The sequence below is a fragment of the Aethina tumida genome, chromosome 5 (assembly GCF_024364675.1).
Source record: "Aethina tumida isolate Nest 87 chromosome 5, icAetTumi1.1, whole genome shotgun sequence".
NCBI classification, from domain to species: Eukaryota; Metazoa; Arthropoda; class Insecta; order Coleoptera; family Nitidulidae; genus Aethina; species Aethina tumida.
Window position 1 is genome coordinate 4,713,992 of NC_065439.1, and position 14,513 is coordinate 4,728,504.

The window sequence follows — 14,513 nt, forward strand, 5'->3', positions numbered from 1 at the left end:
ACTACATTACAAACTATGAACTATTTTAAAAACAAACTAGACTGCATTAAGCAGCGTTACAAGTCTACGCTTTACTGGTAGGTTCGTGCTAATTCAATATAGAAGTGCAACACATACATAAAAGACAAGGAGGGTATTGTTTATTGATTCGGTAATTCCTCCCTCCTTAAAACGATGTTCAAGGAATGAAAAGCGTGGGCATCTGGATTTTTCTTCCCTCGGTGTGGTATATCGTTGACACATGAAAACTCAGGTACATAACACTTTACAAAGTTTACACAACCTATAATGGCACACTGCAACCACGTAACAATCGTCCAAATCTTGATGGGTCGGTAGAAATCTAATGTTTCTATGTAATCGAATTTTTCAGATAATGCAGGTAGTTCTTTGGTTTTTGTTTTAAAATAATCAGCATGACACCTTCATGGGGAGTACTTTCGACCTATTTATTTGAAGTTGCAACAATTCATGGTTCCTAGTAAATAATTTTCTTCGATTGGGACAACTTCATTTGGCGTGGAAATATAACAGTTCTTTAGTAACGTCATTAAGTAAGTTTCTTAGACCAGTTGGGTAGATTTTTGTTGGTTACATTGTAGTTTTATTGACGATTCTTGGGGAAACACTCCTATCCATTTATCGATCGTTTGTATTTGGTAAATAATGTTTTCCGAAATTTTATGATTAATTAATTTGCAATATTGGTTCGTGGATCTCATGGTTCGTATCCAGATTTCACAATTATTTTCTAGTTCAGGGAACTGTTTTATGTGGGCGTTTTTGCAGAAGTATCTTTCTTTTAAAATTTCACGTTGAGGATCGTATGGGAAGTACAAATTTGAAAACAGAATTTTATTGGAAGTTGGTAGAATTGTGGAGAACATTAGCGAACTGGAATTAATTTTACGAACGGGTATTGTTTAGTAAAATATAATTTCAATCACGTGAGCGACTGGTATGAAAAGAATAAAAGTAATGCGATTATTGTAAATGTAGGATAACTTTCTCTAATTGATAAATATTATCCAAACTTAGCGAAATAGGTAATTGTTGTGAAGTCAAATCGAATTTAGATATTTCTGTAAGTATTTTTGGGTGATAATGCTGAAATTTAATTTTTGGATTTTCGAAAAAGTTATGAACTCTTCTATTTCGTGAAATTTTTGAAATATCGTTATGTAGATATTAATTAGTTGCAAAATAACATATCTAATTATGATGTAACCGTATTCTTCGTTTTGTATTTCAATACATTTACGTATAATCAATAATTTTAATTCTAGTTTATTCTGATGATGAGTAATTTGATTTATGTTATTATTGAAATTGTTTATGAGAGTTTTCGAGATACTATGAGATTTTAGGATTTCATTTTGAAGTTTAATTTGGTTATCGTTTACTTGTTTAATCATATTTTCAAAATGTTCTCCATCGCTAGCAACTAAATTACCGGAAATGGCTTTGAAAACAGAACCTGGGGCATTGACTAATCCTCGTTTTGATCTATTATTGTAAATATTGTCTAACTGCATGTAAACTGTAACTGTAACTGTAAACTGTAACTGTAAACTGTAACTGTAAACTGTAACTGTAAACTGTAACTGTAAACTGTAACTGTAAACTGTAACTGTAAACTGTAACTGTAAACTGTAACTGTAAACTGTAACTGTAAACTGTAACTGTAAACTGTAAACTGTAACTGTAACTGTAAACTGTAACTGTAAACTGTAAACTGTAACTGTAAACTGTAACTGCAAATTGTAACTGTAATTGGAAACTGTAACAGTAAACGGTAACGGTATACTGTAACTGTAAACTGTGACTGCAAACGGTAACTGTAAAGTGTAACTGTAAACTATAACTTCAATTTATAACAACACAAACTGTAACTGCAAACTGTAATTGCAAACTGTAACTGTAAACTGTAACTGTAAACTGTAACTGTAAACTGTAACTGTAAACTGTAACTGTAAACTGTAACTGCAAACTGTAACTGTAAATTGTAACTCAAAACTGTAACTTAAACTGTAATTGTAAACTTTAACTGTCGACGGCAACTGCAAATTGTAACAGTAAGCTGTAAACTGTAATTGTAACTGTAACTGCATACTGTAAATGTAAATTGTAACTGCAATATTTCAAATAATTACTGTTTAATAGAGATGGGAATACCGGTTCCACAAAAATCGCCCGCTCCAAGCGACCGCTCCACAAAAATACCGCGACAAAATAACGTTATTCTGTGGAGCGTTATTTTTATAACTATACCATCTCCGAGTTCGACAGCATGTCGCGAATCGCGATGCGTTGTCGCGACAATGCGATCCGCGACGTTAAACGTTGTTCCGTTCCTTGGTATCTCAACGATACCGAATGATTTGTTTCATAATTTTTTATATAAAATATATTAAACCAAAGATCTAATCTAAAACTGCGTTTAGATAAGGGCATGTACAGATTTTAAAAAAATCCCTTCTCGAGACGTAATTAATGAATGGTCTCTAAGAGGGTGAGATTTATTTGTATAATATAAACCACACTTGAAAAGATTTTGGGTCTAGGTATTTTTAAGACGTAATTTTTAATTTAGTTGACTTGACTTCGATCATCTTACCACTGTGTTTAAGAAACAACTAGTGCCCCAAATTATTCACAGTGTTTTACGTTTTTTATTTTGCAAACCAACTTTAAAAAAAATCGAAGAAAATCAATTTAAGGTAAGTAAATTTAATTTTTGTTTCTTTTTTGAATTTATCTTTATAATATATTTTATTTTTATCTTTTCTATTTTGTTTTTGTGTTTGTTGTGTTTTTATATGCATATATTAAAAATATTTTCTTTATATTTAAAATAGATTTTAGTAGTTAGTTAGTAGTTATTAAGTTAAATGTATAATTTTAAAAGATTTTTGAACGACAACAAAATAAAAATAATTGATTCAATATTTCAAATATTTACTTTTTAATATAGAAGTATAGTTATTTAAATTTATTATTTTTATATAAAACAATCAGTATTTTTCAATAAGAAGATATTTTTATGTGTAATTTTGTTCTTGAAATATAAAATTAAACATAGAATATGTAATTCATTAAATTAAAATAAAAACAATTGATTTGAATTGGAAAAAAATATTTTCTTAATTTAGTTTGTGAAAGATTTATTAGTGTTTTTTTTTAAATAATACTATTATATTAATTTAATAAAATACCTATATATGTATTATACATAAATTTACGTTTTTGTTTTAGATGCAATGTCTCGTAAAGAATCTGTTAAATACTCAATGATTTGGAACTTTTTTGAAGTAAAACTCAACTCGGATAAAATTGCCATATGCAATATTTGTAAAACGAATTTGAGTTATAAGTCAACATCAAACAACTTAAAAAAACATATGGATAGGAAACATCCGTTAGTAAAATTACATGCGTCTGTAGTGACAAAATCATCCAAAACATCAAGTCAGGAAAGTGAATCCATTGACATTGACCAAAATACTGACAATGTTCCACTGCCAATAGTTGATTGTCTGCCATCTAATTCGGAAATGACTAAAAGTGCGAGTGAATCAAATACTGTAATGGCCAAAACAAAACAAGCATCAGTTAATACATTTTTAATAAAAAAAGTTGGAGTAAATGTACAAAAGAAAATTGATGATAAGCTCATGCTACTTTTTACCCGTGATTTTCAGCCATTTTCGGTGGTAGAAGATTATGGATTTCAATTGTTTGTACAGGCACTTAATCCATCATACCGATTACCTACTAGAAAAACAATAAGGAATAGTTTACTTCCGGCTAAATATGAAGAAGTGTACAATAAAACGAAAGAAGCAATGTGTAATGTAAATAAAGTTACTCTTACTACTGATTGTTGGACATCATCTACAACAGATAATTTTTTGGGAGTCACTGCACATTTTTTAAACGATAACTTAGAAATTAAACATGCAGTACTAGGATGCCAAAATGCCAAAATTATTAAAAATATTATTGAAGAATGGCATTTAAATAATAAAATTTTAATTATTATTTCAGATAATGCTCCAAATATTAAGAGAGCAATAAAAGAAGAACTTCAATTAAAGCATTTTGGTTGTCATGCTCACACCTTGAACCTTATTGCTCAGAATTCTTTAAAATGTGCTTCCAAAGTTTTGGAAAAAATTAAGGGGATTGTAGCGTTTTTTAAAAGAAGTTCGTCTGCCACAACAATATTTTTTAAACAACAAAAACAACTAAATATTGAACCAGCGAAAAAACTCATTCAAGACGTAAATACCAGATGGAATTCAACATATTATATGATAGAAAGATTTGTAGAACTTGAAAATCCTATTCGTACCACTGTAGCTCTTATAAAACAAGATCTACCTATCGTGTCTGGAAACGAGTGGGAATTCTTACAAGAATTAGTAGTAATTCTTAAACCACTAGAGGATGTTACTAGAACCATGAGTGGTGAAAATTATCTAACTCGATCATCTGTGATAATTTTTACTAATGGATTATTAGATGTTTATCTAGAATTACGTAGTAGAAATTATTGTAGTATGTCAAAATCTGTGATAGTCTCTATTTTGGACGGGATAAAATCTAGATTAGGTGACGTAGAAAATCAGAAATCGTTGTTAATAACTACATTTTTGGATCCAAGGTTTAAAAATATAGCATTTTCGTCAGATAATGTTGGAGAGAGAGCAAAAAATGCTGTTATGTCACTAATAACAGACAATATTAAGGAAACAGTTACTGTTTTAGAAGAAAAAAGTAGAATAGCTTTGCAAACTAACACAGACAGACTCCAAACTGAAACATCAATTTGGAGTCTGTCTTCCGTCCCTTGTGAGAGATTATTTTCAAAATCAGGACTAATATTATCGGATCGGCGAACTAGACTTAGTAATAACAAAGTAAAATCAATATTGTTCCTAAATTATAATCAAAACTTATAAATTCACATTAGTTTTTGTTATGTATTTTATTATTTTTTTAAATAAATTTATTTGTTAAGTCATTGAGTTTTTTTATATCGGCAAATAAAATAATTTACAAAAAATGTTCTTTTTTTCATAACATGAACCATGATTATTATTCAATAATTTTTATTAGAATTTATTACTTTATGAATGTATTTTTATATCGCGAAGTATGAAACGGAACGGTTTGGAACGCGAATCGCGATACTGTAACGATAACGAACTAAAACTGTCGCGATTTGACTACGCTCGTTCGCGACAGCGATTTAGGCAGTCGCCTCGTTCCTCAGTAACTAGTTATTTCGTCGCTAGGAGCGCGACTAAACCGTTCCACAAAAATACCGCTCCAAAATCGCGGTATTAAAATACCGACACATCTCTACTGTTTAATATATGAAGTATAGTTATTTAGATTTAATATTTTTTATATAAAACAATCAGTATATTTCAATTAGAAAATATTTTTATGTGTAATTTTGTTCTTGAAAATATATAAAATTAAACACAGAATATGTAATTCTTTAAATTAAAATAAAAACAATTGATTTGAATTGGAAAAAAATATTTTCTCAATTTAGTTTGTGAAAGATTTATTAGTTTTTTTATTAAATAATACGATTATATTAATTTAATAAAGTACATATATGTATAATACATAAATTTACGTTTTTTTAGATACAATGTGTCGTAAAGAATTCGTTAAATACTCAAAAATTTGGAGCTTTAAACTGTAATTGTGAACTGAAACTGTAACTGTGAACTGAAACTGTAACTGTAACTGTAAACTGTAACTGTAACTATAAACTGTAAACTGTAAACTGTAGCTGTAAACTGTAAACTGTAACTGTAACTATAAACTGTAAACTGTAACTGTAAACTGTAGCTGTAAACTGTAACTGCGCTTTAAGAGGTACCCGAGAACTAGACCTAAAGAATAAAAGTTACAATGAATGAACAAGCTAAACAGTAAGCTGTCTGCTAAACTGTAAACTGTAACTGTAACTGTAAACTGTAACTATAAACTGTAACTGTAAACTGTAACTGTAAACGTAACTATAAACTGTATACTGTAACTGTAAACTGTAACTGTAAACTGTAGTTGTAAACTGTAACTGTAAACTGTAACTGTAAACTGTAACTGTAAACTGAAACTGTAAACTGTAACTGCGCTTTAAGAGGTAGCCGAAAACTAGACCTAAAGAATAAAAGTTACAATGAATGAACAAGCTAAACAGTAAGCTGTCTGCTAAACTGTAAACTGTAACTGTAAACTGTAACTGTAAACTGTAACTGTAAACTGTAACTGTAAACTGTAACTGTAAACTGTAACTGTAAACTGTAACTGTAAACTGTAACTGTAAACTGTAACTGTAAACTGTAACTGTAAACTGTAACTGTAAACTGTAACTGTAAACTGTAAACTGTAACTGTAAACTGTAAACTGTAACTGTAAACTGTAGTTGTAAACTGTAACTGTAAACTGTAACTGCGCTTTAAGAGGTACCCGAAAACTAGACCTAAAGAATAAAAGTTACAATGAATGAACAAGCTAAACAGTAAGCTGTCTGCTAAACTAGAGATACCATCAGTAAACCCTGGTACACCTCACAAAGCTCATTTGCCCAAATACGAAGATGATCTGAGAAGTTTTCGACATAACAATGAAACAACAATTTATTTCTTAAGTTTTTTATTTATTTTTTATTTCTCTAACCCATTCAAATAGTAATCGGCGATTTTTTCTGCAAAATAATTGTTCACAAAGGTAATCACCTCCTCATTTGACGAAATTCTCTGTCCTGCGAGCGCAGTTTTTGGGGGAACAAAAATAAGTCGCTTGAGGCTAGATCTGTTGAGTAAGGTGGATGGTCAAGCAGTTAAAACCGTAATTCGTGGATTACTGCGTGATGATTTTCTTTTTCTGCAAATGTGGCCGTTTTTCCGCAATTTCTGCCTTCAGCTTGTTAATTAATAATACGTAGTATGCTCCTATCCTCATTTTTGAAGATGAATTAAGATAACTCCATGACTATCACAAAAAACAGTGACCATCACTTTTCCATCCGAAAAAACAGTTTTTGCTTTTTTTAGAGCCGGTTCCCCCTTTTCAGTGCACTGTTTTGACTTTGACTTTTTGTATTGTTGTTTCGGGTGTATAATGGTGTATCCAAGTTTCATCTACAGTAATTAATCTGTACCAAAACTCGGATTTAACTACGCCAACAGAGCGTTGAAAATGCTTACTCGAACAAGTTTTTGCTCTAACGTAAGCAAACACAGCACCCAATGCACGGGCGGCTTAAATCTTAATTTAATATGTGACTAACACGTTCTTTGGACATTTTCATTACCTCTGCTATCTCTCTCACTTTAATTCGGCGGTCGTTTAACACTATTTGATAAATTTTGACTGAAACTTTGGTGAGTAACTGTCAAAAGATGCACAACTACGTCACTAGCCTTTATTGTTGAGTGCCGCCTCCTTGAGGTCGGAAACTTTTCAGACCACCCTAGCAAAAAGCTAAAAACTGAATACACTATTTATTAATATTAATATTGTTTTATATATTAATGTGATATAATTAATTTTATATGACAAAATTTTAATTAATATAATATCAATATAATATAATAATGTATCAAGAAAACGTTTACATGGAACTGGATTTTATAGCTACAGCACATTACCAGCTGTTTCATTTTGCATCCATTTCTCGTCAAAAGTGTGATTCTTCTCTTATGCAACGTATCGACTTTTCGAGCCAATTTCGGCAGTGACAAATATGGTACGCGTGCAGCAACTGAACAACCTCGAACCAGAATGAGCAGGATTACACAAAACTGCGTTGGTAGACTTTTTCTGTGATGAAACAAACCGACATTGGCTAACTTAATATTTATTCAAAATAAATAAAATAAATTTTATCAGTAGGTTTAGATGGAGATCGTGGTTATTCAGGAAATTCCAAACGGTGTTATGTTTACAGGGTTTCAACTAAATATTAAAATTTATAAAATCCTAAATGAGAATATGCCAATGATTAATTACATATTATTAAAAAGGCATGTGAACATGTAGATGTGTTATGTTCTCATACAAATAATAATGATAATTAATAATAATAAAATTAATAGTTATAATACTAATAGTAAAAATAAAAATAATATACTCATCGATCGATATAAGTAATCATACATTTTTTAAAGTGCATCTGTTACTACGTACGCAGAAATCCTAATACTGATGATTGAGCAATCTTCTTGAAGCCCCCACAAAATGGCGGTTGCACAGTATAGGTTGTTATTTGCACAGTTACTTGTTTACTTTTAGGTTTTTTTAGTGGTTTTGATAAACCGCCCATGAACCGAAATAATTCTTATAAAAACGGTTATCATAAATAAAGAATTTCCACACAATTGGTTGATAAAAATGTAACCCAATATTCAGTTTATTGGTTTATATTTTGTAACATTTCAAAATTCAAGGCTTTTGTTGAATTAATTAAAAATCAATGTAATCGGGTTGTCAAAGTACTTCGTTCGGATAATGGAACTGAGTACGTGAACAAAATGTTTAACAATTATTTAACAGAAAAAGGTATCATACATTAACGAACGGCGCCTTTTACTCCGGAACGGAATGGGCGAGCCGAAAGAAACCATCGAACCATCTCGGAACTAGCTGCTTCTATGTTGCACGCTCGCAACTTGTCAAAAAGTTTGTGGGCAGAGGCAGTCAATATGGCCGTCTATGTAGTGAATCGAACTGCTACCAGTCAAGCACCGAAATCAACACCGTATGAGTTGTGGACTGGCAAAAAGATAGATCTCATGCACATGAGAGTGTTTGGATCAGTAGCTTACGAACATATTCCAGTTCAAAAACGCGTGAAGTTTGATGCAAAAGCCAAAAAGCGAGTGTTTGTTAGATTTGAAGGAGATAGTAAAAATTACTGATTGTTTGATGTTCAGACCAGAAAAATAACAGTTTCGGCAAATCTTATCTTTGATGAAGCTGTAAACTTCGACAAGGAAAAGAAACCCAATTGGCCAGCCATAATTTACAAGAACCATGAAAATGAAGAGAATCCGATTGAAGCTAAGCATGATGAACAATCCGAAGATAAAGGAGAACCTCAAGTGGAGCCAATACGATCTAACTACAATCTACGAGGTCGGTTAAATATACGCTTACCAAATCGTTAAGAGTTAGCGGCAAACATGGTCGATGTATTTGAAATGCATGAACCAATAACTTTTGAAGAAGCTATGAGTGCATCTGATGCTGATAAATGGAAGATAGCTATAAAAGAAGAGCTAGCGTCACTTCAAAAAAATGATACTTGGCAGGTGGTAAAACCTGTAAGTGGCCAAAAACTAATTAAAAGTAAATGGGCTTTCAAATACAAACTCAACCCTGAAGGAAAAGTTCAAAGACATAAGGCACGCTTAGCAGCAAAAGGCTATTCGCAAAAGCCAGGCATTGATTACAACGAGACGTATGCTCCAGTGGTTCGATACGAATCAGTACGAACAATGTTAGCTGTAGCTGCAGCCAAAGACTTCGAGATTGTTCAGTTTGATGTAAAAACTGCCTTTCTGTATGGTCAACTCAACGAGGAATTGTTTATGGAACTGCCAGAAGGTGTGTCGGAAACTGATCGAATAGTAAAGCTAAACAAATCTCTATACGGTCTAAAGCAGTCTCCACGTCAGTGGAATAAACGATTTAATGATTTTCTGAAAAAGTATTCGTTTAAACCTGGTTTAGCCGACAGATGTATTTACCATGGTGAAATTCTCGAAAAGGAAGTTTTGTTAGCTCTATACGTAGATGATGGGTTGCTAATGTCTCAGTCGAAGGAAGCAATTAATGATGTAATCAATTGTATGAAGAATCACAATTGCTGATAATAGTTGCTTTGTTGGAATGGAAATTCGACGCAATCGCAAGAATCATGAAATATTTATTTCACAAGCTATTTGAAGCGTTTGGCTATGAAGTTTGGTTTAGTTGATTCAAAACCTATTGGTATGCCTTTAGAACCAAATACTTATTTAGATAAATCAATGAAACCCTTGACTACAATTGAAAAGGAAGTAATGATGAATGTGCCATATATCGTGAAGCGGTTTTTGAGACCAGATATGGCGTACTCAGTAAACTTAGTAAGTCGATCTCTTGTAAATCCAGGAATTCAACATTGGAAAGCCGTAAAACGAATAATAAGATATGTGAACAATGCAGCTAGCTACGGAATATTATATGGTAGTAATAATGCATCACTAAATTTAATGGGTTACAGCGATTCTGATTATGCTGGTGATAAAGATACTCGTCGATCAACAAGTGGTTTCTTGTTTAAGATTTATAATGGACCAGTGTCTTGGATGAGCCAACGTCAATCTGTTATGGCGTTAAGTACAACTGAAGCAGAATATATTGCTGCAAGCAACGCTACCAAAGAAGCTGTATGGCTCAATCGCTTATTGGTAAGCATTGGTGTAAATAATAGTTGTCCTGTAGTGTTAAAAATGGACAATCAGGGTTCAATTAAACTCGTGAAGAACCCAGAATGTCATAAGCGAACGAAGCATATTGACGTTCGCTACCATTATGTTCGTGATTGCTATGAGGATGGAAAAATTGAAATAGAATATGTACCTTCAAATAAACAACTAGCTGATTTATTAACCAAAGGACTACCAAAAGAGCAATTTACCCGATTGCGTTTGGAAATTGGAGTGAGCGCCATGTATACAGATCGCTCAACTGGTGGGTGGAAGTGTTGAATAACTTAATTATTTTTTTTTTTTGAGTTTCGCGCTCTGCGTTGGTGTTTTTGTTTTTGTTAAGTTGTAACTATAAAAATGGCATGTAAAGATAGAACTGTCAGTTTTTTTAAGTTTGAAGTATTGTAACGGGTACGTAGGTAAATTTTACTCGAATGATAGTACCTGAAGTCTTTTTGAAAGACTCGTTACATCAGGTTAAAGGGAGCGATTTTATCCTATATTTATTTTGCACATGTCTGACTATACATTTTTATAATAGTTTTAATTATAGTGTCACTAACCTTTGTTATTGTTGTACTTCTTGGTGAGCTGGGAACTGTGTAAAATGATATACACACACAAACTCGCGTTCGCGTACCGAGCCCGGATAATGCAAATATACTTACTTGTCTTACTGTTTATGTACTTATAGAAAATAGCAATAAAACTCGAATTAACAAAAATAAACTATCTATTTATAAACAACAAATATAACAAGGAAAATAAAGAGAAAGGAAAGAACAAATAAAAGTTTAATTGTAAATGAATAAATTTCGTAAATCGAAATTTGGCAAAAAGGCTGTTTGATTTGAATTTAAACCTTAACACGAGAAATAAACAGTAGGACTTACGTAAGTATGCACCACACAAAGAAAAACACAAAACAATCACAAGTAATTACTGTGCGTGAACGGACAGAAAATACTGTAATGAAAGTTTCGAATAAAATCTACTGAAACTACTGAAACTTAAGGTTTTATAATTTCAGAATTAAGTGGGGTGAGAAAAGGGTGGTACCGAAGTACTGAAATCTCCCCCACAGAGATTTTATTCCAACCAATAGGGTTGTTTGTTAAAAACATACTTTTCAGTCCTAAACAACATTGTTGCCAAATTGATCGACATGTTTCCCTGTCATGTCCCTATTCTAACTTTCATGTACTTGATCTAAAAATCCTTATGCAATTCATAATTCAATACAATACATTATTTCAATATAACTACAATTTTGATGTTGCTTGCATAAGGAAAAACCATTGTACTTACAAACATTTTTCAATCTTTTAAAAATCAATTCATTAACTTAAATAAGACAAAAAAATAAAAGAACAAAGTTACAATTCTCTAAAATTTCATGTTGGGGTAAATTATTACATTTTCCTTTAATTAATTTAATTTAATTACGGAATAAGTTCTATATTAAAATATCACTATAAGTTCTATATTAAAATATCACTATTTAAACTTCGAACCCACTGTGCGACCATACTCTGACACTAGATAAGGGTTCGAAAAGAACACATGTGTTAAAAAAGTCAACGAACGTTTAGATTAAGATAAGTAATTTTTAAAATAAATTTTGTATTTTATGACTATTTTACGATAACCAAATGTAAGATTAGTTTTAAGAAAACCCATAAAAATATGAAAAAATTCGTGAGAATCTAAACAAAGTGGTGATCTAAAAATTCTCCCACGAAGTCATTTATTAACGGTTTTCTTGCTCTTATTACATTATGTCTTACAATAAATTCTAATTATATAATATAACATTATCACCTTGCAAAAACGATTCGAAAATAAGCGGTTAATTATTCACACGTGAAGGCGATTTTCGATCAACACTTACAAAATTACAAAAAATTTGCGCTATCTGAACCAACTGATAAATGAGACATGGTAATCATTTATATTGTTACACAATCTTTTGAGTGTTAAAACAAAATTCCTAGCATGGAAAATTTTAAAACATCGTTGTGAGATTCTTGAAAAATTAAAGTAGTACCTCCCAATCCAGTGATAAGCAAAAAGAACACCTTCGACATGAACACAACGATAAAGTGTTATTGTTGTAAAGGGGCTCAACCATTTATAAATGCAAGAATTAGAATCGACATTATTCAACAGAATGTTCAAGAGCTGATGCTCAAGCTATTGCAACATCAACAGAAAATGCAAGTGTTACAGCATCAAGATTTGCAGGTTCACAGATACTTCTATCAACTGCAATTGTTGAAATTACTGACATACAGGGTGTTCCCCACAAATGTCGAGCTCTACTTGACAGTGGATCACAAAGTAATTTCATTAGTACGGAATGTCTTAAAAAAATTAAGATTACTAATTAATCCAACTAGTTTCACAGTCATGGGAGTTGGTGACAAAATCGCGAATATTAACATTAAGTCATATTATAATGATTATAAAAAGGTTCTTCCGTGTCTGGTTTTGGGTACAATTACGAGTAATTTGCCATCAGTGTCATTTGATTTGAATAAATTTAAATTTCAGAATGTTCAATTAGCCGTTCCCACTTTCTTTAAGAGCAATCCAATTGATCTATTATTGGGTGCAAACGTTTTTTGGGACATATCACGTAACAAACAGATACGATTGGGATCAGATATGCCAATTTTGTCTAAAACTGCGTTTGGATGGGTGGCTGTTGGAAATGTCAAAGTTAAACACAACGAAGCAGGCTTTAGAACATTTTTATAAGTTAAAAGACTGTTAAAATCACCGGCTTTGCATAAAGAATATATTCAATTTATGGAAGAATATATTTCATTAAATCACATGTCAAGAGGTGTATGTGCAAGTAAACTTGTTAATTTCGATCCTTGGTTTAAAGGACATATTTTTTTACTTAATGACGATCTTCAGTCACATTTGATAAATATTGACGAATTGCATAACAATTGTGAGCTTGAAGTGCGCAAGGTAATGTTACCAATATTAAATGTTTTGAATTCATTGAAAGATTTTCTAATTATTCCAATTTACAAAGAGTTACATCGTATTATTTGCGATTCATATTCACACCAGAGATATCAACACCCAAATGGAAGCGGACGACGAAACTAGCGAATAGAGAGTATGGCGACAGAAAATAATACAACATCTTAACCATACCTTGCATAATAAACAATGACAAAATATCCGCAATCGTGGACACAGGAGCAGAAAGGAACGTGGTATCGGCAGGAGTAGTCAAAAGATTCGACAGTAGCAGAAAAGGTATTGTTGGTAGCAGGCGGTAAGAGAATCCCAGTTTTATGAAAAGCGGAAGTCAAGATGCAAATTGAGGGAAAAAAATTACCTGTGTAGCCAACGTAATTGTAAATCTGCTATACCCGCTTCTTTTAGGAATGGAGTTCCTGGTAGAAAACGATGTCGCCGGCAACCTGAAGCAAGGTACAATAAACATAGGAACACTAGGCTTAACTATGAATATAGGAGCACAGAAAAAAGAGACCGTCGAAGAAGACAATACGCAAATGAGAAAACTGGATACAAAATGCACAACAAAGAAAGAATCAAATAAACAAAATACAGACCGTTATAATATTAGAGTAACGGTCAAGGAAGATATGTACTTGGAGGCTGGCAAGACGAAATGCATTAAACTAAACTTGGAGGACAGAAGAAGGGTAAATATGAAAAAATACAACTTCCAGGAAAATGATACATTTTTCACAAAGAAAATATAAGATTTACCACCGTCGAGGCGACTATTAGATGCGCGTGGTGTGCGTAGGTCATCAGCGAAAAAATCCTGAAAGGAATGACAGTGGGATTCTTACATACAAGAGTAAAAATAGAACCCGAGGTGGGCGCAGTACTGCTGCTGACCACAACTTGGATCGTTTGAAGGAAGGAGACTTCAGACACAGGTTAATGGACTTACTGGCAGCATACATTGATGTGTTTTCCAAAGCCACTAAACACATGAGAATGATAAATTTAACG

At 32.1% G+C, this 14,513-nt stretch overlaps 1 protein-coding gene across 1 annotated transcript; it reads left to right on the forward strand.

Annotated features, from left to right (window-relative positions):
* Nucleotides 1-1,716: 1,716 nt before the first annotated feature.
* Nucleotides 1,717-5,722, forward strand: LOC126265571 (E3 SUMO-protein ligase ZBED1). Its single transcript, XM_049967447.1, has 3 exons — nt 1,717-2,720; nt 3,256-4,854; nt 5,664-5,722. Exons 2-3 carry the CDS (start codon nt 3,261-3,263, stop codon nt 5,720-5,722), a joined length of 1,653 nt encoding a protein of 550 aa, XP_049823404.1. The 5' UTR covers nt 1,717-2,720; nt 3,256-3,260.
* The last annotated feature ends 8,791 nt before the right edge of the window (nt 5,723-14,513 follow it).